This window comes from Oryza sativa, chromosome 6, assembly GCF_034140825.1.
Source record: "Oryza sativa Japonica Group chromosome 6, ASM3414082v1".
NCBI lineage: Eukaryota > Viridiplantae > Streptophyta > Magnoliopsida > Poales > Poaceae > Oryza > Oryza sativa.
In genome coordinates this window covers 4637501-4662900 of record NC_089040.1, presented here as the reverse complement: position 1 = coordinate 4662900, position 25400 = coordinate 4637501, and the positions used below count along the sequence as shown (strand labels likewise).

General features: G+C 39.8%; 2 protein-coding genes and 1 pseudogene across 3 annotated transcripts in view; all 3 read left to right on the top strand.

Moving 5' to 3' along the window:
- Positions 1-4267: 4267 nt before the first annotated feature.
- On the top strand, positions 4268-8975 carry LOC4340358 (glutamate receptor 2.8-like; annotated as a pseudogene). The gene is made up of 6 exons (XR_003242913.2): positions 4268-4307; positions 4607-4867; positions 6286-6539; positions 6622-6937; positions 7052-7464; positions 7595-8975. The product of XR_003242913.2 is annotated as a glutamate receptor 2.8-like (transcript).
- Positions 8976-13519: 4544 nt separating this feature from the next.
- LOC107275732 (glutamate receptor 2.8) lies at positions 13520-17697 on the top strand. The gene is made up of 4 exons (XM_015786740.3): positions 13520-14122; positions 15353-15665; positions 16187-16599; positions 16789-17697. Exons 1-4 carry the CDS (start codon positions 14036-14038, stop codon positions 17320-17322), a joined length of 1347 nt encoding a protein of 448 aa, XP_015642226.2. The 5' UTR covers positions 13520-14035; the 3' UTR covers positions 17323-17697.
- Positions 17698-21872: 4175 nt separating this feature from the next.
- The window catches only part of LOC9269324 (glutamate receptor 2.5), a 4349-nt gene continuing 821 nt past the window's right edge, over positions 21873-25400 (top strand). Inside the window, exons 1-4 of the mRNA XM_015785945.3 lie at positions 21873-22112; positions 23536-24377; positions 24481-24796; positions 24889-25286. Coding sequence (XP_015641431.1) covers positions 23541-24377; positions 24481-24796; positions 24889-25286 — 1551 coding nt within the window. The 5' untranslated portion in view covers positions 21873-22112; positions 23536-23540. The remainder of the gene's footprint in view (positions 22113-23535; positions 24378-24480; positions 24797-24888; positions 25287-25400) is intronic.

Here is a 25400-nt window from a genome sequence, read left to right as displayed (position 1 = left end):
ACAATTTTTCAATCACATCATCTTCAATTTTAACCAAAATCCAAACATTGGATCCAACTAAACACAGCCTTAGTGAGACAGAGAACTGGACCGACAGTGAACTTTGAAACTTGTCAGTGTCAGATAGATTCACCAATGCAGATACAAGTTGATATCAATTCAGATGGTTTTACTAGGGCCCTGTTTAGTAGGGGTGAAAACGGTACGGAATATTTCCGGATTCCGGACTGGTTTTCGAAAACGGAATCAGCCGGTCGGAATTTTTTCGGAATTTTTCGAAAACGGAATCGAAAATAATAATAGCAGTTTTCGACGGTACTCGGAATCGGTCGGAAACTTTCCGAAAACTTTCTCGGAATTTCCGACATTACAAAGTCCATAAAACCTCCTGTGTCCAACCGGCCAGCCCAACACACTAGTACTAGCAGTAGTCACTAGCCCAGCCCAACACTGCAACACACTAGTAACTAGTGTACTACTCCACTGTCTAGCCGGCCACTAACTAGCCGAGAGAGTGAGAGACACAGCCGCCGGGTGAGGATTTGCAGTGGCGGCAGCGACACCACGCGCCAGATCTGGCGCTGCCGGCCGCCGTCCCCTCACGCCGTCGCCGTCTCGTGCCACCGCCGTCAGCTCGTCTCGCGCCGTCCCGGCCATCGCCCCCTACGCTTCGTCCTCGCCAGTCGCCACCGCCGTCTCGCGCCGTCCTCGACCCCGCCGTTGCTCGCCATCCCCGCCCCCAACGTCTCGCGCCGTCCCGGCCACCGCGTCTCGTGTAGTCGCTCGCCGTCCCCGTCCCCGCCCCCGACGTCTTGCGTCGTCCCGGGCACCACCGTCTCGCGCCGTCCTCGTCACCGCCGCCGACTCAAGCCCCACTGGTGGAGTGGTGGTGACTGGTGAATGGAGAACCTGGAGCGAAATTTTTGTGCCTTGGTGTCCCTGGTTTGTGCTTGTTTTACTAACATATGTTTATATAGTGGCTGACTTTATACTTCTACTATTGCTGAACTATGTAATTCTCAGCAATGTTTTGTGATGAACTATGTACTATGGCTGACTTGCTGTTGTTGCTTGTTGAAGTTATGCAACTCCATGCAATATTTGTTATGCAAATATGAAGTTACAGACTGCATAGATTGTGTTTATGATGGTACTGCTGAGAGAAACAATTGGATTTGATATGGTTGTGTTTTGTGATGTATTGTTGAATGTTGAGACTTGAGATTTGGACTTGACAAAGTTTGACCCTCAGTTTGAGGGGTTTGTGTATTCCGATAAATTTTTGTTACCGTATCCGCGCCGGTTCGTTTTCGCTCCGTTTTCGGTTTCGATAATATTCGTTTCCGTTTTTGTTTCCGGGGGTTTCCGATTCCGATTTCAATTCCGAAAAAAATATGAAAACGAAACGATAAAGGTCGTTTCTGTCCGTTTCCGTACCGTTTTCACCTCTACTATTTAGTTCCAAAATATTTCTTCAAACTTCCAACTTTTCTATCATATCAAAATTTTCCTACGTACACAAACTTCTAACTTTTCCATCACATCGTTCCAATTTCAATCAAATTTCCAATTTCGGTGTGAACTAAACACGCCCTAGATGTTAAAGCAGATGTTATCGTCTTTTATTGTTGAACATTATGTTTACACCCAAATTTGGCACCTATGGACGAAATAGGGAAAAATTGACAAAGTTTGGAAAGTGACGGGTTTCCTTCATAGGACCGGTCAGACCACAGGTGTGTGGGCGGTCTGACCGGCTAGTAGGGCCGTTCTGACCGCAGATATGTGGGCAGTCAGACCGTCAGGGTCCGAGTCCGAGTCTGTTTTCATCGGGTCTCGGGTTTCCTTGCTCGGGAAGGCATGTTTCGTATTTCCTTTGGTTTCTATCCCGAGTTGGACGTGGAGAAGAGCCTGTAGAGGGTAAGACCAACCCCTATTTAAAGGATAAGGCCGGTTCATTGTAAAACCCCCGAATACAATCTACTTGAATCGTTCTTTTACTATGTTTTCTATTTTACCCTAGTTTTAGTCCATCTTTATCGGTTTGCGCCGTAAACCATCCGCCGCCGCTGCGAGAGTGTGACACCTCTTTGTAGGTTTGTCCTGAAAACCTTCCGTTTTGCCCACAAGACGGGTAGTTATCCTCATATCGATCTAAATCGGCCTAGAGGCTGATTTTGATCTCTAAATCGGCTCCGCTAGCCGGTTTAGCTTTTCTTTTTGCAAAACCCATCTTGATTTGGCCCTTTGGCTAGATCGAGGTGGTTAGAGACTCTATATCACCGCAAGGTGTTTAGGTGTTGCAATTGTGCTTGTCGACTTGTCAAAAAAGTTGCCAACACATTAAATCCGGGTAGGCTTGACAAGTATGCCCTCTGTTTTTCTTACTTCCAGAATCAGAATGAAGAAAACCAGCTTGTTTAGGTTGCAAGACTGTAGACCTGAACTTGCGAGGCTGATTGTGACCTGAACGTTGACAACGTTAAAGAGCCCTGAATTCTTCGAGAGAAGGAATTATCGGCCTAAAATGAAGCTTCTGTGCTAGTATCTATGCTACATTGAATCACACAACACAAGGTAGAAAAGAAAGAGACATTTCTCTGCAGTTAAAAGTTAGAAAGCGTAGCTACTAGTGACATCATACAAGTAAGACTCTCGTGCATATGCATATGCACTCCTCCAGACTTGATTCAAGTCAGTGTCTCCCAGTTCATTGGAGTGCAGCTCTGAAGAAGTCCTGGATTTCCATTGCAGATAACCAGGAAGCAATTTTACGATGGTTTCTAGTATTTCTACTAGTAAAAAGCCTGTTTTGCTATGGTTTTCAGCTAGATGATTTGACATGTTGCATGAGAATGGTATAATGTTTCTTCTGGACAGTACTAAAATAAACAAGCGTTTACTAGAGTATGTCAGTGTCACACTGTCATATCAGTTCAGACCAGGAGCGCCTTGCCGATAAAAGGGTTGAGTGAGTCGGTGCTCGCCGTGAGATGTGTTTGTTTATTTTAGTACGAAAGGGGCAGTAATTAAAGTAATGAACCGAACTGTTTTTTTTTTACGCGTTCCCGAAAAATTGTTCTTTATTGCGTGCGATAAGATTAACCGGACCGTGAGAGACCTAAGTTATATTCATGGTTGAATACTTAGCAATGTCAATAGGCTACTGGTTATAATAAATGTGTAATGTATCCTTAATTAGCTAGATAACAAGGCTTGACAGGTATACTCTCTGTTTTCTTTTTGGTTTGCTCACAAGAAAATCATTTTGGTTTGCTCACAAGACGTTGACCTCTTTCTTTTCTTTTTTTTTTCGATGATGGGAACTGAATTCAGTCTCTACATGGAGATGTATCAGGCCATAAATTAAGCGAGTGTAGGCCTGAGCATTGACAACATAAGTAAGAACGTCCCTGAATTCTTCGACGGAAAGAATTTTTCAGCCCTAAATCAAGCTAGCTTCTTCTCGTAATTATCTAACGGGTTTTAATTTATTAACTCAATAGCAAAATGCCCATACTTCCCTACGGGTAAAAGTTACTGTTAAATACTAGAAGACATAATCAAACATGTATAAGAGCATAAGAAATTATTTTAAAACAACAAAAACCAATTCCATATTTATTAAAATAAAAAACGCAAAAATAATCCTCTCCCTCTCTTTAGGTCAAATGTGGTCCAAAGTCCTCCCTTCTTCCTCCCAAGTCCTCCCAAGTCCTCTTCTCCTCCCCCTCCCTCTCCCTTCTCTTCAGCCCACATCACTCCCCCGCCCGGGATAGATTGAGCAAACAAATAAAGAAGGATATGACAAAAGTAAGATATGACAAAAGTAAGGGATAGTAACTGGTGTGATTTTTAAAAACTATTTAATTAGAAATACGGGGGTGATAAGGTTTGGTCTTTCAAAATCTTAAGACAACAAGGTATCTATTTAATAATATTTAAGTAAAATCATACTAAAAATATATGATTTTGTTTGGGTGCTAGCCGCGCAATTGCGCGGGCCACCCAGCTAGTTATTTATATAACTATACGTTATAATTCTATCACAATATATTGAGATACGTAGCTAAAAATTTTAGGGACAATTGCTTATTTGATCATGTTCTAGATCTTAACTACTAATCTGACTTACTTTTTTAATTTTGACTATTTCATACTTATTTTTTTAACTTTGACTATTTCACCCTACTTTTTAAAATCGAAGCTACCGTTTGACCTATATCTCCCTACTCCCTCCGTCCCAAAAAAAAAGATAACTTCTGAGATGTACTTGGACACATGCTTGTCCAGGTTTATCTACAGAAGTTGGTTTTTTATGGGACGGAGGGTGTACACCGTTAGGATTTCACTTAAAAAATAATAATAATAAAATATTTCATCAGTTTCTAAATTTTTGACGCCGTTGACTTTTTTTAAATATGTTTGACCGTTTGTATTATTAAAAAATTTAAGTAATTATTAATTCTTTTCGTATCATTTGGTTCATTGTTAAATATACTTATACGTATACATATAGTTTTATATATTTGACAAAAATTTTTGAATAAGACGAATGGTCAAACATATACTAAAAATGTCAACTATACCAAATATTTGGAAACAGAGGGAGTATTTTATAGCTCAAACTGGTCAAAATGCCCCTCAACCCTATCCCCAAAATTCCTCATCCCGTGGTCCACACTCATCTCGGCCTTCTCGGCGGCGCGGCTAGCTAGCTGCAAGCGCGCTTTCGGCGGAGGCGGCGCGCAGAGGGCGCACGGCTACGGTCTCGGCCGTCCGTCGCGGAGGGACGACGGAGGCTGGCGCGCGGCGGAGGGAGGGACGACGACGCGCCATACCTGCCTGCCCCTGCCGCCTCCATCACGTACGCCCCTGTGCCGTGCCATGTCTTGCCCTCCGGTATGGTTAGCCTCTGCTGCTTCATTTCATCCTCTCCTGCGCGCCCATCATCTCCATGCGCCGGCTGGATGGATGTGTTGCTAATCTCGTTTGAAAGAATTAATTATTTTCTGAACCTTCTTATCCAACGAGATTTTCTGAATTATGCGACAATGCTATGTCCTTGCGATTAACTCTCTGTATGGTGAGATATCTGTTTATCTGGTTTACGTACGTGAAGTGCAAATTAAAGCTTTGCCAAGTTCCTGTTAATTCACTAGCTTGTGTCTCACATTTGTCTGCAAGTTTCCTTTAATTTACGTTTGTCAAACCTTTAATTATCAAAATTCGTCAAATCTAAGACAAATTAATTTGTCAAACCTTTGTCAAAATCGGGTAAATAAATAAAAACTTTTGATAAAGTAGGGTCAAATGAGCAAGGGCATAAATGATATTTTTATTACAGGTTAACACCGTTATGTTGCCTTCTCGTAATAGGGTCAAGTGTGATCTTCATTTTTAAAAAAGAGGGTCAAATGAGCAAACTTAAGAAAACAGGGTTAAATTGGGAGTTAGGCTTTAAAACAAGGTCAAAAACACAATTGCCCCAAAATTTTATGCATAATGAAGGTATATTTTGACAATGTTGGCTATGAATTTATTGTCTAGCACTCTACATACTTACTTACAAATTGTAGTAGCATATTTGTTGTGATAACACTCATCTGGTAGAAGGATATATTTATGATCGTGGATAATTCCACCTGCACGGAATTTGAGAGTATTTTTTTTATGTTGGGCTAAAATTTGACATGCAAAGTCATCCCCACCTCCCCACACCAACTACACCGTCTGAATCAGAGCTACCTTCCTGTAGGTGTCTCCTCGGCACCCAACCCCTAAAGGCCGTGGATCCCATATCCATCCGTCCATCTAAGTTGAGGACGTTCGCTGTTCATCTTAATTCTTTTTTGAGGATTTTTTTATTATTAAAAGTTTGCGGGGAGTTCATCCTGACTTGTTCACTCCACGAATTCTTAGTTTTTTTTTATTTAAAATTTTCTTATCTTATGTGGGCCAAGTTTGTGAATGGTTATTGCGATGGCAGTATCGTAGAATCAAACAAGCAGTACACGGAATTTTACAAGTATCCATAAAAATATAGTGGAGGAGGGAAAAATGGAAATGTTTTAATTTTCCATATGTACTTGACTTCTCCTATGAAATGCGCCTAACAGAAATGTGCAAATATATGCAAAGAATTATTGTAACAGAAATGGGCAAATATATGCAAAGAATTATTGTTGTTGTTGTGCAGTGAAGTTCATTTTTGCTCATAGGACATGAGAATATTGGATTGACAATTGACACGAACTAACCTTTTTTTTTTGGTCCCTGATTCAGAAACCGAGAGGATAAATGCTGTTGTGAGGAGGAACTTAGGAGGTTTGCCTGAAGTTTATCATAAGAAACTCAAGATTGCTGTGCCACTGAAACATGGCTTTAGAGCTTTTGTGAATGTAACTGACCAAGGTGTCACTGGCTACTGCATTGATCTCTTCGAGGCTGCCGTGAATAAGTTACCATACCGTCTGATTTATGAGTTTGTTGTCTTCGACCGTTCTTATGACGAGCTAGTACAGAGTGTATCTTCAGGGGTAAGCCTTACTCCCTCTGTTTTAATGACATTGTTATATAATCAAGTACTAATATTATATATCTTCTGGTTCTTGCTACCAGATCAACGATGCAGCAGTGGGGGATATAACCATAATTGCTGATCGAGCTAGCCATGTGGAGTTTACAATGCCGTACACCGAGTCTGGTGTTTCAATGCTTGTGCTTGCGGAGAATGAATCTGAATAAAAAATCGAATGGGTATTCTTGAAGCCACTGACAAAAGAACTTTGGTTTGCCACTGTGATCTTCTTTCTATTCACCGCCTTAGTAATTTGGATAATCGAACATCCCAGAAACATGGAGTACCAAGGATCGAACACAAGGCAGTTGAGCACTGCTCTCTATTTTGCTTTCTCCACTTTGACATTTTCTCATGGTTAGTGCTTAGAGGCTCAACTAGTAGGCTATATTTGATGCAGTATTAAGAGGTTTAACTATTTTCTCATAGTACTTCTTCAATAACCTACTATCTCTGTTATACTATGCACAGGTCAAATTATTAAAAGTCCTTTGTCAAAAATTGTTGTGGTAATCTGGTGCTTCGTGGTGCTGGTTCTTGTGCAGAGCTACACTGCTAGCTTTTCATCCATTCTAACTGTAAAGAGGTTCCAGCCCTCAGTGACAGATCTTGACCAGCTCCTAAAAAATGGTGATTATGTTGGATACCAAGAGGGATCCTTTGTGAACTCATTTTTGACAAGACGAGGTTTCGGTGAAAGAAGGCTAAGATCCTACACAAAGAAACAGGAATATGCTGAAGCTTTGAGGAAGGGGTCCAAGAATGGAGGTGTGTCTGCTATCGTTGATGAGATCCCATATTTAACCGCTATTGTCTCGGACCCTCATTACCAGAAAGAATTCCAGATGCTTAAGCGCATATATAAGACTCCCGGATTTGGTTTTGTAAGCCTCTTGCTCTATTGCTTCACTGAATTCACTCATCATCCTTTTAAGAGCTATGCTACATTCTGGACAAAATTTTCTGGCCTAACTGGCATGATCATGTTTTTTTTCTTTTTTGGTTCCCCTTCAGGTGTTTCCTCCTGGTTTTCCACTGGTGCATAATCTTTCAACTGCCATGTTGGATGTAACAAGTGGGGATGAGGGGTCACGTATGGAAACGAAATGGTTTGGTGCAGAGGCTGTCTCTCCAAGTAATGCAATTCCCAACACAGATTCAGCACCTCTCACTTTGCGGAGTTTCTCTGGTCTTTTTATCATCACTGGTGTATCTCAACTCTCATGCTGATGATTAGGTTCTCCATGTCAATTCTTGCCAATTACACCCAAATTAGAGATTCTGATGTGCAAAGTCCTGATGTGGGTGGTCGAAACAATGCACATGAAGAATCTAATCAAGCACAGAACAGCATGGGTTGCATTGTGGCTGATATACACCTCCATGAAGTTCAGAATTGACAGTTCCCAGGATATCCATGGGAGTGTCGAACGTGCTGATGGCGAAGAGCCTCGACCAATTCAGAATGGCCCTGTGCCTACAAATTCCACCCAGACAGTATGAATTACATGGTCATGCTGAGCGTGCTCTGGAAATATAAAAACAAGAATGCTCCATCTCTTCATTTATTGTAGGTATTAACCAATAATCTGCTGCAGAAATTAGTCTGGGATGTTCCCATTCAGCAACTAGCCATGCTTCACCGCAGGCCGTGTTGGATTAGATAGTTCTATGCATAGTTTAGTAACTGATCACGTCTTATGTTTTATCACTTGCAATTGATATTCTTTAACAAAAATGTAATTGTCACTTCTACTTTCCAAAGGCAATATATATACTCTTGTTTCCCCCCCCCCAAAAAATATATCTACTCTTGTATTATTATTTCTCTGCAGATAAAAAAAACTACTGATTTGCTTCCAGCCTACCAGATGAATGATACCTTGAAATTTTAACTGTAGGATTGATCAATACCCAGATTTTTCTTACTATATATATGTACCTGGGGGCATCACAAACTGGTCAGAAAGTCAGAATCAGAACTGCAAGAACAAGTCTATAGACCTGACCATGGAACTATAGACCAGAAGTCTAGAGATTCTGAGAAATTGCACACACATGTCCAGTGCCTGCGAAGTCATGCATTCAGTCAGTCACCTATGAAAACCAAGACTTGGTTATGAAGAAAAGTTTCAGGGAAGACAGACTGCTGAATTCTGATTACTTCTTGCTATTCTTTGACAGTTCGAATCTTGATCAATATTATAGACAGATAAAATCAAACTGGGGGAGAGAGATTGAATGACAGATCATGAGATGTGGAACCTGTCACGGTCAGATCAGATTGACCAATGAGATGTGGAACGTTTTTATTTTAGCTTCATAGTTGACATTACTGGATATATTTCGGAACTAGAATAAGAGTATATAAAACAGTTCTTCCAATTATTTGACATTTCCAAGAAACTTCTTTCTTTCGTTTTTATAGTACTAAATTGCTTGGAGTCTTGGATCAGATTGTTAGCTAGAGCAATAATCCATTTTCTTATTGGTTGTAAAAAAACCCAATACATTGGATCTATTATAAAAATCGTACGTGGTGAGAATATTCAAAACATTCCTCTTGCATATGGTGCAATTTCGGGGAAACTTTTTAGAATGGCGGGTTTGAAATACTATCATCAAGGGAGAAAATACTAACAGTTCGTCGGTAAATAAATGTTTGTGTCCGGTCATTAAATCCTATAGTTTAGTAATTTATTCTTGTACATTATGTCGTATGTTATTCTGAAAATGACAGCGATGCTGCAAGGCAATGACCACAGATCAGGACAAATATAATCATATTTATATATGAGGGATTTTGTAAGAATTCCACGCTAGCTAGTTCCCTCTGGCTTCTTTCTTGAAAATCTTCTTTCTTGAAAATAATTTGCCGTCCTTTCATGAACTCACGCAACATGCATGGTACTGTTCTTGGGTGTGGTTGAGCAAATTAAGTATAACCAGTGAGAATCTGTGCGTTGCTGCGAAACTTCTTTTTGGTAAAATAGAAAATATTAGTTTCAAAATATATTTATATATTACGTGTGGGATCGATATTTGCGATGATTTAAGTACATCTTGGAACTCTTTCTAAAAACTTTAAAAATTTAATAATTAATGGAGAGATGGAGTGGCATATTTTTAGGTGCTTGCTCCAGTTGAGTTAGGTTGTTAGAAAGGAAAGACATTTACCATTCATCATTCCCATGCTAATAAATTTGGATCTATTGTGAAAAATATATAAACTAAATTATAGTTAGCGCACTTAGTACTCTGAGAATTAACCCAAAAAAAATCATAGCCGTATGAAGAAAGATTACGATGGAAAAGGTAGTGCTATTTATGCATTAATATGCTTATATGCACTATGTTGCTAGAAGCGCGGGGGATAAAAGGATGACTAATTAATGATTGAATTAAATAGATAATAAGTAATTAGAGTGGCAAACAAAAAAATATTATACATATGATAGTATATATATAATATTCTAATTTTAAGCTAATAATGTGCTTAATATAGGTTAAAACAACAAAAGATTAAAAATTTTTGGGTCTCAGTGACCTCATCAGTCCTCAGGTAGCACAACATAGGAACACCGAACACGGACACCCCTAATTAAGTAACTTCTAGATCCAATGGCTGTTATTTTTTACTAACATGATCTTAAGGTCAAAAGTTGTTGATCATGTGGTTTTGTGTATGTCATGTTTTATAGGAGTTAATGTTCCATTAAACACCAAGAAATGGATTATTTAAAAAAATGTTCGACTAGGAACCTTAATTTAATTTCCTCTAGTTCCCAGCTGTCACACATGCAACGCAACACGTATATAATATCAGGTCCCCTAGTTGCTACGTTATATGCAAACATTATCATATCTTTTTTTCTAACAGATCGATAAGATCGTACGTATATAAATTCAATTTGACTTGATCAAAATACGAACTACTAACAAAATCTAGTGATATGTCTCCAGCGTAAAAAACAATTGTAAAACGCCATCACACATTCTTTCCCCATGTAAAAGAAAATGAACTGGTGAAACGTCATCCTATTCAGCTCGAAACCGAAAATTTCGACGAAATTTCTCCACTGCTGTAACAGCTATATATAGCTATGTGTATATATAATCACTGCATTTTCACGTACACACAGCAACTAATTTATCACTCGATCAAAGGTGTGCGAGAATTAATCTGCCGTCGCATTGCATGGGGATCAGGCAGCGTCGCCGTCTGCTCGCTGTTGCTGCTGCTTTCCTCTCGCTGCTCGCTCTCCGGAATGCGGCGGCGGCGGCGTCGCCGGCGCCGGTGAGGGTGGGCGTCGTGGTGGACATGACGAGCGGCGAGGGGAGGAGGAGCCTCGCCGGCATTTCCATGGCGGTGGAGGACTTCCACCGGCGGCGACATCGTCCGGGCTCCGCCGCGGTGGTGGAGCTGCGGGTGAGGGACTCGCGTGGAGACGATGGTGCTGCAGCTGCACGCGCCGGTAAAATAGTTGCATCTTTTTTTCGTTTTTGATTTCGTAGTTCAAATTTCAGACATAGCATGCATTAAGCTAACTTAAATAAACAGTATATTAGAGTGAGAAAAACGGACAATAGAGTCACTACCAGACTCAAGAGCTAGCCTATAGGCCAAAATACCGTCACAAAAATACGGTCCGCCTGCGAAGATAGTTTTCGCAGGCGGCATCTTATATGGTTCACCTGCAAAAAACAATCTTCGCAGATGGACGGCTAGCATGGCCCCGATTGCTAATATCGTAGGCGGCCGTTTTGTCTCTGAGGGCGATGCCCGCCTGGGAAAAAAACACATATCGCCATGTCGGAAAATCGATTTTTTAGTAGTGTGTATAAATAGACTGTGGAACCGACCAGAAGTATCATGACCCACAGGCTTTGTCTCTAAAACCAGTAATGAGTTTGGAGAAAATTTCAAATTAAATAAGTAATAAAATGTCGCAATCACGATGTTTTTCACTTGTGTGTAAGATTGTAAGTTGAAGATAACATGCACACCAATGAAAATTCAAAATTGCGACCTTGTAGAAAAACCCAAATATGTTAATTAGTTGTACCAGGTCTCTTAAGTTCTTTTTTGTCATTGAAGAGTTATAGCGATAGAATAGTATATTATAAGTATAAGGGACCATATATTATGGTATATATAATCCCATCTTAGGAATACATCTCTTGGACATCAATTCAGCAAAACCATTGAAACTTCTTTGCAAACCAGTGTTTCTAAAAAACTATATATAGCTGGAGTAGTATATTTCTCTTCAAAATATAAAACTAAAGGTGATTAGAATCAGTACAAATTTACAGATACGGCCTAGCCAAAAATACAATATGCCCTGCAGAACCCAACAAGTCCCCTCACACTTGTTAATTAATTAGTAGTAATTTAGTACTAGTATATCAGTACACCATAGAAAATTAAACTGCATATATACAACCGCGTTGGCAGATGGTGACAGCCAAACTGGAATAAATCGCGTGTGTAACCACCGTAAAGTCAAAGAAAATTTGCAACGTGAGCGAGGTAGTAGCAAGCGCATCGTTGCAGGCGTCGAAACAAAACTTCATTTATAAAAAAAGTTCATGTTGACAGTACATACATGTCTCCCATAAAGGATGCACATAAATGAATATCATCATGTACTAATTAAGGAACCTAACTAAATTCTAAACTGTTATGTTAGGGCATTCCCAACCCAATAACTAGGATGATGTCCATAGCATTAAATAAGTTGTCACATAGGATAAAAAATGATGTGGCAAGTGAATAAATGAGGAAAGAGAAGGAAACCATGTCTTGTATGAGACATGGTTTCTACCCAACATCCAAGATATCATGTGAGATAAGTAGCATTAAATTGAAGTATGGAATAGTGGTGTTTGCATTGGAAGAGTAGTGTCTAGTACTAGTTTCTTGATGATGTGGTGTTTATGGAAACTATATCTAGTGTTATGGGTTGGGACTGCCCTTATACTCCCTCCGTCCCATTCTAAGTGCAGCCATGATTTTCATGCTCAACTTTGATCGTTTGTTTTAATTGAAAAATTTTTGAAAAAATTTAAAAACATAAGTCACGAGTAAAGTATTAATCTCTCCGTAAGGAGTTTTAGGGTTGGACACGGTTATTAAGAAAATAGGTAAAAGTAAGTGGTGGATGGTTGTGATTGGATAATTAGTGGAACTAGTTGGAAAAAGTGAATGTTAAGGGTTGTGATTGATTGGAAGATAATGTTGGTGGAGAAATTATTATATTTTAGGACAAATCCTAAGGCTAAAAGTTGTTATATTTTAGGACGGAGGAAGTATTCATGTTTTATCATCTCATAACAACAAACATACTAATTATAAAAAAAATTTAAATTAGACGGACGATCAAAGTTGAGCGCGGAAACTCATGGTTGCACTTAAAATGAAACGGAGAGAGTATTATGCTACTATGTAGTTAATTCAGAATTTATTTTGGTTTGGTAAATTAAGGGATCATATATAGAGAGAAACTTCACAGTACTCAAGAAAATATGCAAAAACCTTAGTATCTCGATGTACAATATGTTAAAGTATCAAATTTTACACTAAAGAACATGATACTCCCTCTGTCTCAGAATATAAGAAGTTTTAGTGTTGGACACGGTTCTTAAGAAAGTAGGTAGAAGTGAGTGGTAGAGGTTTGTGATTGAATGAGTAGTGGAGGTAGATGAGAAAAGTGAACGGTGGAGGGTTATGATTGGTTGGGAAGAAAATGTTAGTGAAAAAATTGTTATATTTTGGCACAAATTCTGAAGACTAAAAATTGTTATATCTTGGGACGGAGAGAGTACCATCTTAAAAATTACCTCTTACATCCCGTTACATCTTTTCTAGCTACTAACTCGATCGACATATATTTTGATTAATAACTTATTTGTGGGTGTAACTTATGCGAAAGGTATGTGCATGGGCTGTGTTAATTTGTGTATGCAGCCGAAGACCTTATCAAGAACGCACAGGTGCAGGCCATCATCGTCACCACGGAGGCGGATACGGCCGTGGTTGCCCGCCTTCGCCGCCACCACCGCGTCCCCATCCTCACCTTCCCCATCTCCGGCGGTGCTCCTCCGCCGTCATCACATCATCCACCCCACCATGCAACGGCGACGGCGCCGCCGTTCGGCGCCGATCACACTTCAGCCAGGGCGGCGCTCACCGGCATCCTCACCGCCATATTCTCATCAGCACGGCGCGCCGCCGGCTCGCCGCCCCATGGCCGCCGCTACAACGCCGGCGCTCCGACTGGTCGTCGTCTCGACCGCCGGCGATTGGCGGGGAGAAGGTCATCATCAGGCGAGGTGCTGCGGATCGCCGTGCCGCGGAAGACCGGGTTCCAGGCTTTCGTCGACGTGAGAATCGACCCGGACACCAAGAGGCAGAACATCACCGGATACTGCATCGACGTCTTCAACGCCGCCATGGCTAGAGTGCGGCCTCGCCGGAAGTACGAGTTCCACGTCTTTGACGGATCGTATGATGATCTTGTACGCAATGTATCTTCAGGGGTAAGCCTTAATTACTCCCACGAACTTGTTTATTTTTAGTTGAATTTTTTAGTCCTTAAGAAATTAACTTGAGATACCTAAATTTTACACGAGGGGCCTCATCTTTTCACTTATGCTTATGTTTATCAGCTAAAATTTGAAATCTCAACCTTAAATTTGCAACTGATTTTAGGGTTTTTTCATTGAAGTTTATTTTTCAGCCTTTGTTTTTATATTGTTAAAAACACATATAAAAAGTTTTATTCACAAATTAATTTTCGTTTACAAATATGCCGGGGCTGTAAAATTTTTGGTACTACATGTAAAAAATATGATAGCTCTCCAGGGTACCTTATTAAAAATTATAAAATTATGTTATCTATACTCCCTCCATTTTAAGTTATTTGTTCATTCTAGTTTTGTAGTCCTAAGTCAAACTTTGGTCTTTGACTATCAATATTTCTAAAAATCTAAAATCTAATATAGTTAACACAATAAGGTTTATGTTTCCAGATTTAACTTGAATAATACTTTCATAATATATAATTCACATGTGTGGTAAATTATTACGATTTTACAGAAATCAGTTGATGTTCAAAGATAAACATATTTGGAATTAAGACAAAACTAAAACAATAATTAATTTAAAATTGAGATAGTAGTAAAAACAATAGTTTTATGTTTCTAAAACATTTATTTTTTCCTAACAAGGCTGATTATATTAAATATAAGAAAACTAAAACAAATCAAAGGCATAAGCTTAACCAATTTACCAGGAAAAGAGCACTTTATATTTTTCACTTTTATATGGGAGATATTAGATTTAACCGCATTATATATCATTTGTAATTGAGGAATTTTACCGAAAATTTTATAGAAAATAATTAGTAAAGTCCGTATGTTCCTTGGGAAATCTAATTAAGAAGTATCATATAATATCGCAGCCTCAACATAAGAGCATACAAATTGTAAAACAAATCAGTTTAAAACTAGAGTTTGTAAAGTCAAATTATAATGAATTGAAATTGTATATTTTTTTATAAAATACAAACAAAATGACTCATTCAATTGCTATAAATATATTCGCATATTTAGGTATAAAGATTTCTGGAACTAGAAATAGCTAGCTTTAAAAAAATATATATATGTGCCAATTGTCAAACAGGGACTAATAATTTACGCCAAGTCCCTTTGAATGACATTTCTAAGAATTCTCGCTGACATACATCTTCTGTCTTATGGTATCTTCAGAAGTTCAGCGCAGCAGTGGGCGACGTGACCATCACAGCCGACCGAGAAAACCTCGTGGAATTCACGATGCCATACACGTCGTCCGGTGTGTCGCTGCTGGTGCCGGAGGAGAACGACTCCAAGCCAATCCAATGGATTTTCGTGAAGCCACTGACCAGGGATCTCTGGCTTGCCACCATCGGCTTCTTCTTCTACACCGGCTTCGTCGTGTGGATGATTGAGCAGCCAAGAAACCCGGAGTACCAAGGATCAAGTGTGAGGCAGCTCAGCACTGCTTCCTACTTTGCTTTCTCCACCCTGACGTTTTCTCATGGTAATATAGTTACTACTTTTACTCCTCCAGTTCCTAAATATTTGACGCCGGTAGTATTCATGTTTTATTTGGATCGCTGGTCTTGTCTTAATAAATACTTGAAAACGAGTTATATTATCGGACTGTGTTGCATCGTAAATATAACCATATAACTTTTCATTCATTACAATATGATCATTTAAAAATAATTTATGGTCAAGGTGAGACAGTTGTATAGTCAATAGTGCTAGTTATTCATGAATGGAGAGAGTACTGCTTTAAGAGTTGTACATTTTTTCCAAACATAAATAAAGCACATAGTTATTATAACGAGATCTTTTTTTACTTTGAAAAAGATAACGAGACGTATGACATTTATAGTGTAAATTTTGGTCTCCTTTAGGTATATTTTTAGTATTTTAGTATAAAAGGGTATGGTTATTTCATACTGGAAATTGTGGTACCTCACCAAAGATCATAAAATTGCTCCTTTGTAATTGCATCATTAGAGGTTTACTTGGTTTCTTTCAATGTTCAAACAGGTCAAATTATCAAGAGCCCTTTGTCAAAAATTGTTGTGGTGATATGGTGCTTTGTAGTGCTGATCCTAGTGCAGAGCTACACGGCAAGCTTGTCATCCATGCTAACTGCAAAGAGGCTCCGACCATCGGTGAAAAGCTTGGATCAGCTCCTCCTTACCGGTGACTATGTTGGATATCAAAATGGATCATTTGTTGGCTCACTCCTGAAAAAACGAGGGTTCATGCCATCCAGGTTAAGGTCTTATGGAACACAAAAGGAGTATGCTGAAGCTCTGAGAAAGGGGTCCATGAATGGAGGAGTGTCGGCGATCGTCGACGAGATCCCTTATTTAACTTCTTTTTTATCCAACCCCCAATATCAGAAAGAATTTCAGATGGTTAATCGATTCTACAAGACCCCCGGATTTGGTTTTGTAAGCTTCTCAATCTTGTTCACTTTGGTAGATTCAGAATTCTTCAATTTTCTTTTCTTTTTGACAATTAGTATATCGCGCAAAGTTTTTGCGTGTTCTCGAAAAACATTCAGATGTGTGGTGCTTACATGGAGAAATTCAATATGTTCTTTTTTGTCTAATTAGTTTGCATCATGTTTTTGTATTCAGGTATTTCCTCTAGGTTCTCCACTGGTGCATGATCTCTCTACAGCTATCTTGAACCTTACAGGAGAGACTGAAGGTTCAAAAATTGAAGAGAAGTGGTTTGGCTCATCTGAACAGTCCACAGGAGGTGATGCAAACCCTAGCAGCAGCAGCAGCAGTGACTCAAACCCTCTCACACTCCAAAGTTTCTCTGGCCTCTTCATCATCAGTGGCTGCATCTCTGCTCTGATGCTCCTGATAAGCGTTGCGAATAGGGTAATTTGCGCCAAATGCGCAAAGGAAGCTCGTGTTCATGATGTGGAGCATGGAGGCAGTACTAGTAGCAGTGCCACTGAACAATCAAGACCACTTCAGATTGTTATTGACAGCAACCCTGAACCTGATCAAGCTGTCCAAGAAGATGGAAATGATGGGTTTCAGGGTGCCCAACCGATGCAGGGTAGTGTTGGCGATGAAAGGCCTAACCCAGTGCAGAATTGCAGACACAATGGCACTGTGCCTGAACATGATGCTCAGATGGAGATGAACACTGGATGATATGTCAGCGTGGTTATGTACAGTACCCCTATGAAATTGCAAAAAAAACAGATGGCATTTGGGCTTTGTTTTGGACGCGGGAATTTTTTCCTGATTTTGCATGGTCTGAATAGTTGTATCTATCTGAATGTTTTTGCAATCCAAATTAGGGCCTTAATTTGGTTGGATATAGTTATGTAGGAGTAGATATTTTAGTGGGTTTATTCATCATCTAAAGTTGTTCTGTTTTGACGGTTTTATTGCGTCGATGTAAATATGTAAAATATTGTGTAAATTACCAGTTAGTGAGATAAAAACATGAACCGATGATGAACTTTGTAACTTGTCAGATGAGATTCCCCAATGCAGATACAGGCTGTGATAAGTTGAAGCAATGCTAACTTTTCTTGTTGATCATTTGAATCAGGGGATCAGTACGTGTATCCACTCTTTTCTGCTTGCAAGAAAGTCAGATTAATTCGCTTGGAAGATATACTGATTGTAGACCTGAACATTGACAGCTCTAAATAGCGAAATGTGCAGAACCCTGAATTCTTCGAGGGAAGGAGTTTTCAAACCCAAAATCAACCTTCATGCGTAATTATCTAGACGCATCGGAGTAGGTAGCAAGAGAGAAATTTCTCAGCAGTTAGGATGTACTATCTCGTTCATAAAAGTTACTAATGAATTTTGAAATTAACTTGGTTAGCAGTTATAACTGCTAGACTCTTTTTTTTAATCCAAACCTATATACTTTGAAAATAACCAGCATATATTTTGCTAGAAACCAATGTATTTAACATGTTATTAAAATTTTGATGTTTGTACTGTCAACAGTTCTTAAGTAAATTTGGTTGGCCTTTCTTGGCCGGCCCGGCAATACTGTCAACAGTAACTAATAACCGGTGTAACCCACGGATTTAGCAACCGGTAGTACTAATCACCTCACAAGGTATATATTTTTGATATATGGTGCCCATGATATGTTTTGATGCATTTATATAAAAGAAATTTCCCCGCGAAATTACGAATGCATGCACAAAGGTATTGTAATTAGCTTAGCTACTTGCAGGCTAGCCTGTCGTCAACGACGATCGATCGATCTTGAATATAAACCAGGTCACTGTTTTTGGTTCATTAATTTGCTTATTATTCTGCTATAACCACTTGGATGAAGACGCGCTTAATTAGTATACACACACATATCGTACTACAGGCTATTACTTAGACGGAAACAAATCGCTCGACGACGCACACGTATTCACAGACCGGGTGAATGCATGGAAAGCGTCAACCTCTCGTCTGCAGGGAGATCGATCGATCGATCGATCGACGAACGTGTACACATGCCTATACTATATATATACGTATGCTGTCTTTAACTCCTTAAACCTATTGAGAGAAATTAGTACTATACGTTTAGAGGAAGCTTAATTAATTATTACTAGTATATGATGATGGTTCTTACACATATCATCAGCCGGTTTACTGCTCTTGCTCATTGTTGTTTACTGCTCGTTTTGCTGCTCGCGTCGTCGTCGTCGTGTGGGAACGCGGCGCCGGTGATGGTGGGCGTGGTGGTACACCTGCGGACCGAGGCGGGGAGGAGGAGCCGCACCTGCATCGAGATGGCGTTGGAGGAGTTGTACCACAAGCATCCGATCATGAGCTCTACCACACTGCACGTTTGGGAGTACTCCCGTGGAGAACTTACCGAGGCAGCACATAATGCTGGTAATTATAAACCCTCTCCTATCCCTTCTACGGAACATATCATAAGAAGAGAATCCCTTATATACCACTGAAAATTAGGCTGATCCTTTATATGTCATTGAAAATTGGCTCTTTAATTCCCTTATATGTCATTGGTCCAAATTTACACACCCTCTCATGCCACTCCCGTCTGCTGACCGTGTGTTGACCGTTAACTCTCAGGTGAAAAAGACATATTTGTCCTTCTGAGTATAGGACAACTCAGAAGGGCAAATACATCTTTTTTACCTGAGAGTTAACGGTCAACAGACGGGAGTGACATGGGAGGGTGCACAAATTTGGACCAATGCCATATAGGGAAATAGCCAATTTTCAGTGACATATAAAGGATCAAACCAATTTTCAGTGACATATAAGGGATTCTCTCTATCATAAGTTATATGATATATACCTTATGTATCATGCTAACGTTAATATAGTAGGTACGCACCTATATGCATGATATCCCATAACAAGTTTGCTATTCCCTCCATTTCATATTAATATAAGTCGTTTTTTAATATAATGAAACTCTTTTAAGTCAAAATTTTTAAAAGCTAGTTTAATCAACTTTATAAAAAAATAATAGCAACACTTATAGCACTAAATTAGTTTCATTATATTTAACACTAAACATATTTTGATATTTTTTTAAAATATTGTTGTATTTTTTTTATAAATTTAGTTAAACCTAATAAAGTGTCACTAAGAAAGAGCCTGTGTTCTTCAACTTTCTCTACCTATCTGATCTCACTATCTAAAAAACATATGTCTAGCTAGTGTGCTAGTATATATCTACCTTTCTTCTATTATATTTATAGTCGTATATCCATTTATCCAACTATATTAGTACTTCTTTTGTTTTGTTTCACATTATAAGTCGTTTTGATTTTTTTCCCTATTCAAACTTCTTAAGTTTCACTATATTTATAGAAAAAAAATTAACAATATCTATACAACATTAAATTAGTTTCATTAAAACTAATATTTAACATATTTCAATAACATGTTTATTTTATGTTAAAAATATTGCTATATTTTTTTTGGCAAAATTGGTTCTATAGCATCGAAAGATTGCGATTTTGGTTTTATAGCATCAGAAATCACCGATTCACTTTATTAGCACCGAAAGTTCGCTCCATTAGTGCATATAGCATTTCTGTCATACTTGAGGCTAACTTCTGTTAAACTGACGACGACGGTGCCCCTTCGTCTCGGGTGTCTCGGTCAGGCTGAGACAAATCAGTTCATGCCCCCTTCATCTTCTCCACAGAAATCACAAGCCATGATGCCTCTCATTCTAAATTTCTATCCCAAGCGGCAACAAGATGCGCAGCTTCAGGCCCCCTCGACTGCTGCTTGCTGAGCAGGGAGCATATCAGGAGTTCAGGACTAGAGAAATACTAGTACTAGTTACTCTTACGATCTACACATGCACATAAAAAAAATTGATTCAATTGGGTTGTGATCGGAGTCAATCTAGCCAGAGGTCTTCTTGTTGTTGTCGTTGGCCCAGATGACCAGACCACATACACATCATTCGAGCGTGTCTGTTCTATACCACTGCCGCCGGCGGATTGCTCGATGACAGATTTAAGGGGACGGCGATATTCCAGGCAGCTACACGGGAAATTTAAGGTGTGATAATGTGATTGGTGGCTGTTAGGGGCGGGACCGTGTGGAATAGCTCAAGGAGTCGACGGCGGCGTTGGCTGCTCCAGCACGAGGGCATGGCAGCGACGGCGGGGCCGCCGGCGGTCGAGTGGAAGATTGACGGAAGCAGACAGGCATCCCTGTGCAGTAACGGAAGCCCGATGGAAATGCTATATACACTAACGGAGCAAACTTTTAGTGCTCCCAAAGTGAACTTGTGACTTTCAATGCTATAAAACCAAAATCGCAATCTTTCGATGCTATAGAACCAATTTTCCCTTTTTTTTATAACACGATCAAACTAACTTTAAAAAGTTGAAAAAAAAATCAAAACGACTAATATGAAAGAGGGAGTAATTTTGATTCTTGAAATTATTAATAAAATAAAATGGTTTTGTCCTTAATACTTCAAACAAATGTATGTGCAAATTATATAATAAAAAAAGATGAGTTATGAATTAGTTTTAACACGGCGAAACACCACAAATATGGCGGTGGAATCGTTCGTTCTTGACTTCACCTACCAAGATTTGCCCGAAAGTTAGAAATTCTCATATTAATTGAGAAAATTACAATAAAATGTAAGTCGTCAAATCATGGTAAGACGAAATTATAACTAAGTATTGATAGCAATGCCATATACAAAGTACAGTTGTATATCTCTACTCTCTTCTTAAATTCGGACTCGTCCTCCTTTCATCCTCTCGTTGTAACACGCAACGTGTTCAAACGTGAAATATAATCACTTTTCCTCCTTGTAATTCACATGCATTGGTATCGTTTCAAAATCCATGAATTTTTGGAGCCATTAAAGTATACCCCTGGTCTTAAAAAAGACAATTGATTTGGTATCATCTACGACATACGACATATTTGGGCTATGTTTAGTTCAACGCGAAGTTTGGATTTTGGTTGAAATTGGAGATGATGTGACTGAAAAGTTGTGAGTGTATGACAGATTGATGTGATGGAAAAGGACTGAAGTTCAGCCTTGGATATAAGTTTATCTAGGAAGTATCAAATCCCATCTAGATTATTTTTTTTTAGGGAGTACTAGACTCTTAAAATCTGAATAAGGAAGGATCTAGCTTATCCAAAAAGGCCGGAAATTTTAGGAGAAAGACAAGGCAGCCCATATTTTTAGGGCGGAGGTAGAGTAACATGTCGATCTCGTCGCTCATCGCACCAGGTGTAGCCGCCGCCAAAATCCCCCCTCTCCCCTTCGCGACCCAGGCCGCAGGCCCCTCGCGCCGTCGCGCGGCTCGCCGCCGCCCTTGGGGCAGCAGCCCGCCTCCTCTACTCATGGGTCACGTACGCCCTCCCTCCCCGTCCTCCTCCCCCGGGCCCCGGTGCTGCACTGGTCGGCATCGTCCTCCGCCGCCCCCAAATCGCTCTCACCGCCAACGGTGAGTGCCGTCATGGGCCACCTTTTTCTTCTGCTTTTTTTTTTCATAAGATTACACAGCACCCCGCGAATACGTCCGCTAAAATATGGGCTAAGAGACGAAAACCAACGGCACATTCATAATATCACTGAAATCCTGTTGAATGTTTACCTACATGTGTCTAATATTTATGGGCACCAGAATTTGAACCCTGGTGGGTGGAGTCATGCAAGTCATGCACCCACGACTCCACCACCACACCCTTGGTGCTTCCTGGATCCAGTGGTGAAGCCACCGGGGGTGCCGGGGTGGGCCTGGCACCCCTCATCCCTATGCGTTGCATGCAAACCCCGCGTGATTAGCCATCTAATCCATACAATTAGTTCATTAATCAGTTGCAAGTTGAGCCTATATCTAGGTGTCTAATAGGTTTTATCTTTAAGTAATTACTTGAGTTAATTAACATAACGCGATGTGGTTGCAAGTCTCCAAAACTAAAAAGCATGAATATAAATGATGTTGTGTCATTCTAAGTATTGAGTAAAGTTGGTGCTATTTAGTGACCTAGTTTAAAAATGGTTCTTTTTATTCTATATTAAGGTACATTCGGACTCAGACATACACCCACCATTCTAAAATAAGTTCACTTTTATATATGAATCTAGAAGAATGTGTTGAAATAAATCCAAAATCATATCAACAATCATTTTATGTATATATTAGTGCAAATGACAAATAGCCACAAAATTCAAAATATAATTATACGAGGGGCGACTATGTATTTTAGAGCGAACAAAAGGCGACTAGGTGAGGCCAATCTGCCACTCTGCAGGATTTGAGCCACCAAGATTCACACCATTGCCTACCGAGGCGCCGGTGAGTTCTTAAGGCTTGTGCCAGCACCCCCTATCTCTAAATCCTGGCTTAGCCCCTGCCTGGATCACCCTTTTCTTCTTTCGTGAATGATTAATTTTTTTGTTGATGCGCTATACAAATCGGCTCTGCCCAGCTCGCTGAGGGCTTTCTCGCATTCTCTGGATGGCCCTCAATTCCGGCCTGGAGTTTGTTTCCATTCCTATGAGCATTCCAAACACGATGGTTTTGTCACTTCAGTTCCTGCCAAAATCACAACTCGATCCTGTTCCAACTGGACCAAATCAGTTTGTCAATTCCGCATTAATCAAGTCAGCGGTATTTCCTTCAAGATCTTTTACTACTACTACTTAGTATTAAGTGGTAGTGTTATATCATAGTAGTGTTAATTATAAGACAAACATCTCTATAGTGAGTTATATACCTAATGTCTTACAGGTATTTCTGGAGGATCTGAAAAGAAAAAAAAACTAATTTCTACATGCGCTCTTTGTCGAAAGTAGGAAAATTTCAATGTTTTCTGCTACAGATATACCTATTGATGAAGCTTTACATAAATTGTGATGGACAGATCCTATGGGCTGTGCAGCTAAATACCTGACGAAGAATGATATGGCATTCGTCATTAGCAGGGAACCTCAGAGGTTAAATAAAGAAGTCAATTTTGCTGCTTTCCTGGATAATCCGAACATCGATGATGTGCACAACCAAAGTATTCTGCTCTGGTCATACAATGTAATACCAGCCACTGCCACATCAACTGAGATATGCAGGCTCTTCAGCTCAGTGGTCCAGACAATAGAGAGAGAATTGGGTCAGGGTGGTGTGCTTGTAGCCAGAAGAACACATGCCGACTCAGCGGACACCATATCATTTTATCAGCTTGCTGAGAAGCTCAAGCTATCATCGTACGAGATTGTAACCATCACTGGTGAAGGTGCGAGGGGAGTATGTTCTAGGACATCATATTCTGGGCTCCCCCAAAATCGAAGCACCAGCAACTATAGCTTTGACATTAGCAGCAATGGCAATGGAGCTGTAACAGAGGATTCTCAATCAGCTTCTGTAGGCCACAATAGGGTTGGATTAGCAGTAACACATGGCACTAAAACACCCCTTAATCCAAAAACTCAGAGAAGAAATGCTATTGAATCAAAGGACAAATGCTCAAAAAGTAGTTGTGGAAGTGGGAGTGAGAAATCTAACGAGACACTCAGGATTGCTGTGACACGAAAATATGGTTTTCAAAATTTTCTGAACATTACTGATCTTCCTAATGGCAAGATAAATGCCACTGGTTTTAGCATCGAAGTATTTGAGAACGCTATGAAGAAGTTAGATCATCCTCCATGCTATATGTTCTGTCTCTTTGAGGGTTCATATGATGATCTAGTAGGCAGCGTCTCTTCTGGGGTGAGCCTTACTCCTACCTGCTTTCTTGGCATTTTGCAAGGCTTGAATTATAACCTTTTAATTTCCTGTCATTCTCTCACTGAATCGTTCTTCTGATTTTCAGAAGTTTAATGCTACAGTGGGTGATGTCAGCATAACTGCCGAACGAGAAAGACATGTAGATTTCACAATGCCATACACACAATCTGGTTTGTCTATTCTTGTGCTCGCTGAGAAATACTCCAAACCGAGAATTCAATGGATATTTATAAAGCCGCTGACATGGCAGCTGTGGTTGGCTGCTGTGAGTAGTTTCTTATACATTGCATTTGTCGTGTGGATGATTGAACGACCCAGAAACCAGGAGTACCAAGGATCAAGCTCGAGGCAGATCAGCACTTCTCTCTACTTTGCTTTCTCCACAATGACATTTTCTCATGGTTATAACTCACATCTCAAACATGCAGATTTATTTATTATTCTATAATATTACTTCTGAAATAACCTACTTTCTTGGTTACATTATGCACAGGTCAAATTATTAGAAGCCCTATGTCAAAAATTGTTGTGGTAATATGGTGCTTTGCAGTGGTGATACTAGTGCAGAGTTACACGGCTAGTTTGTCATCCATGCTAACCACATCGAGGCTCCGCCCCTCAGTGGTTGATCTCGACCAGCTCCGTCACAATAATGACTATGTTGGGTATCAAAATAAATCATTTGTGTACTCCTTGTTAAATCAAACGTTCAAAGAAGACAGGTTAAAGCCTTATGCAAATGGAAAAGAATATGCAGAAGCTTTGAGAAGGGGGAAAGTATCTGCTATTGTTGATGAAATCCCCTATATAAGATCTTTTATGTCTGACCAGAATAATTCTAACGAGTTCTGGGTGTTTCCTCAGACATACAATATCCTTGGATTTGCTTTTGTAAGACTATCACTTTAATGAGTTCGTACATTTACACCTCATCCTTCAAAGAGCTATACTATGATACATTCTGGGGTCAAAAGTTGGTTACTAACACCGTGTTTTTCTCTTCAG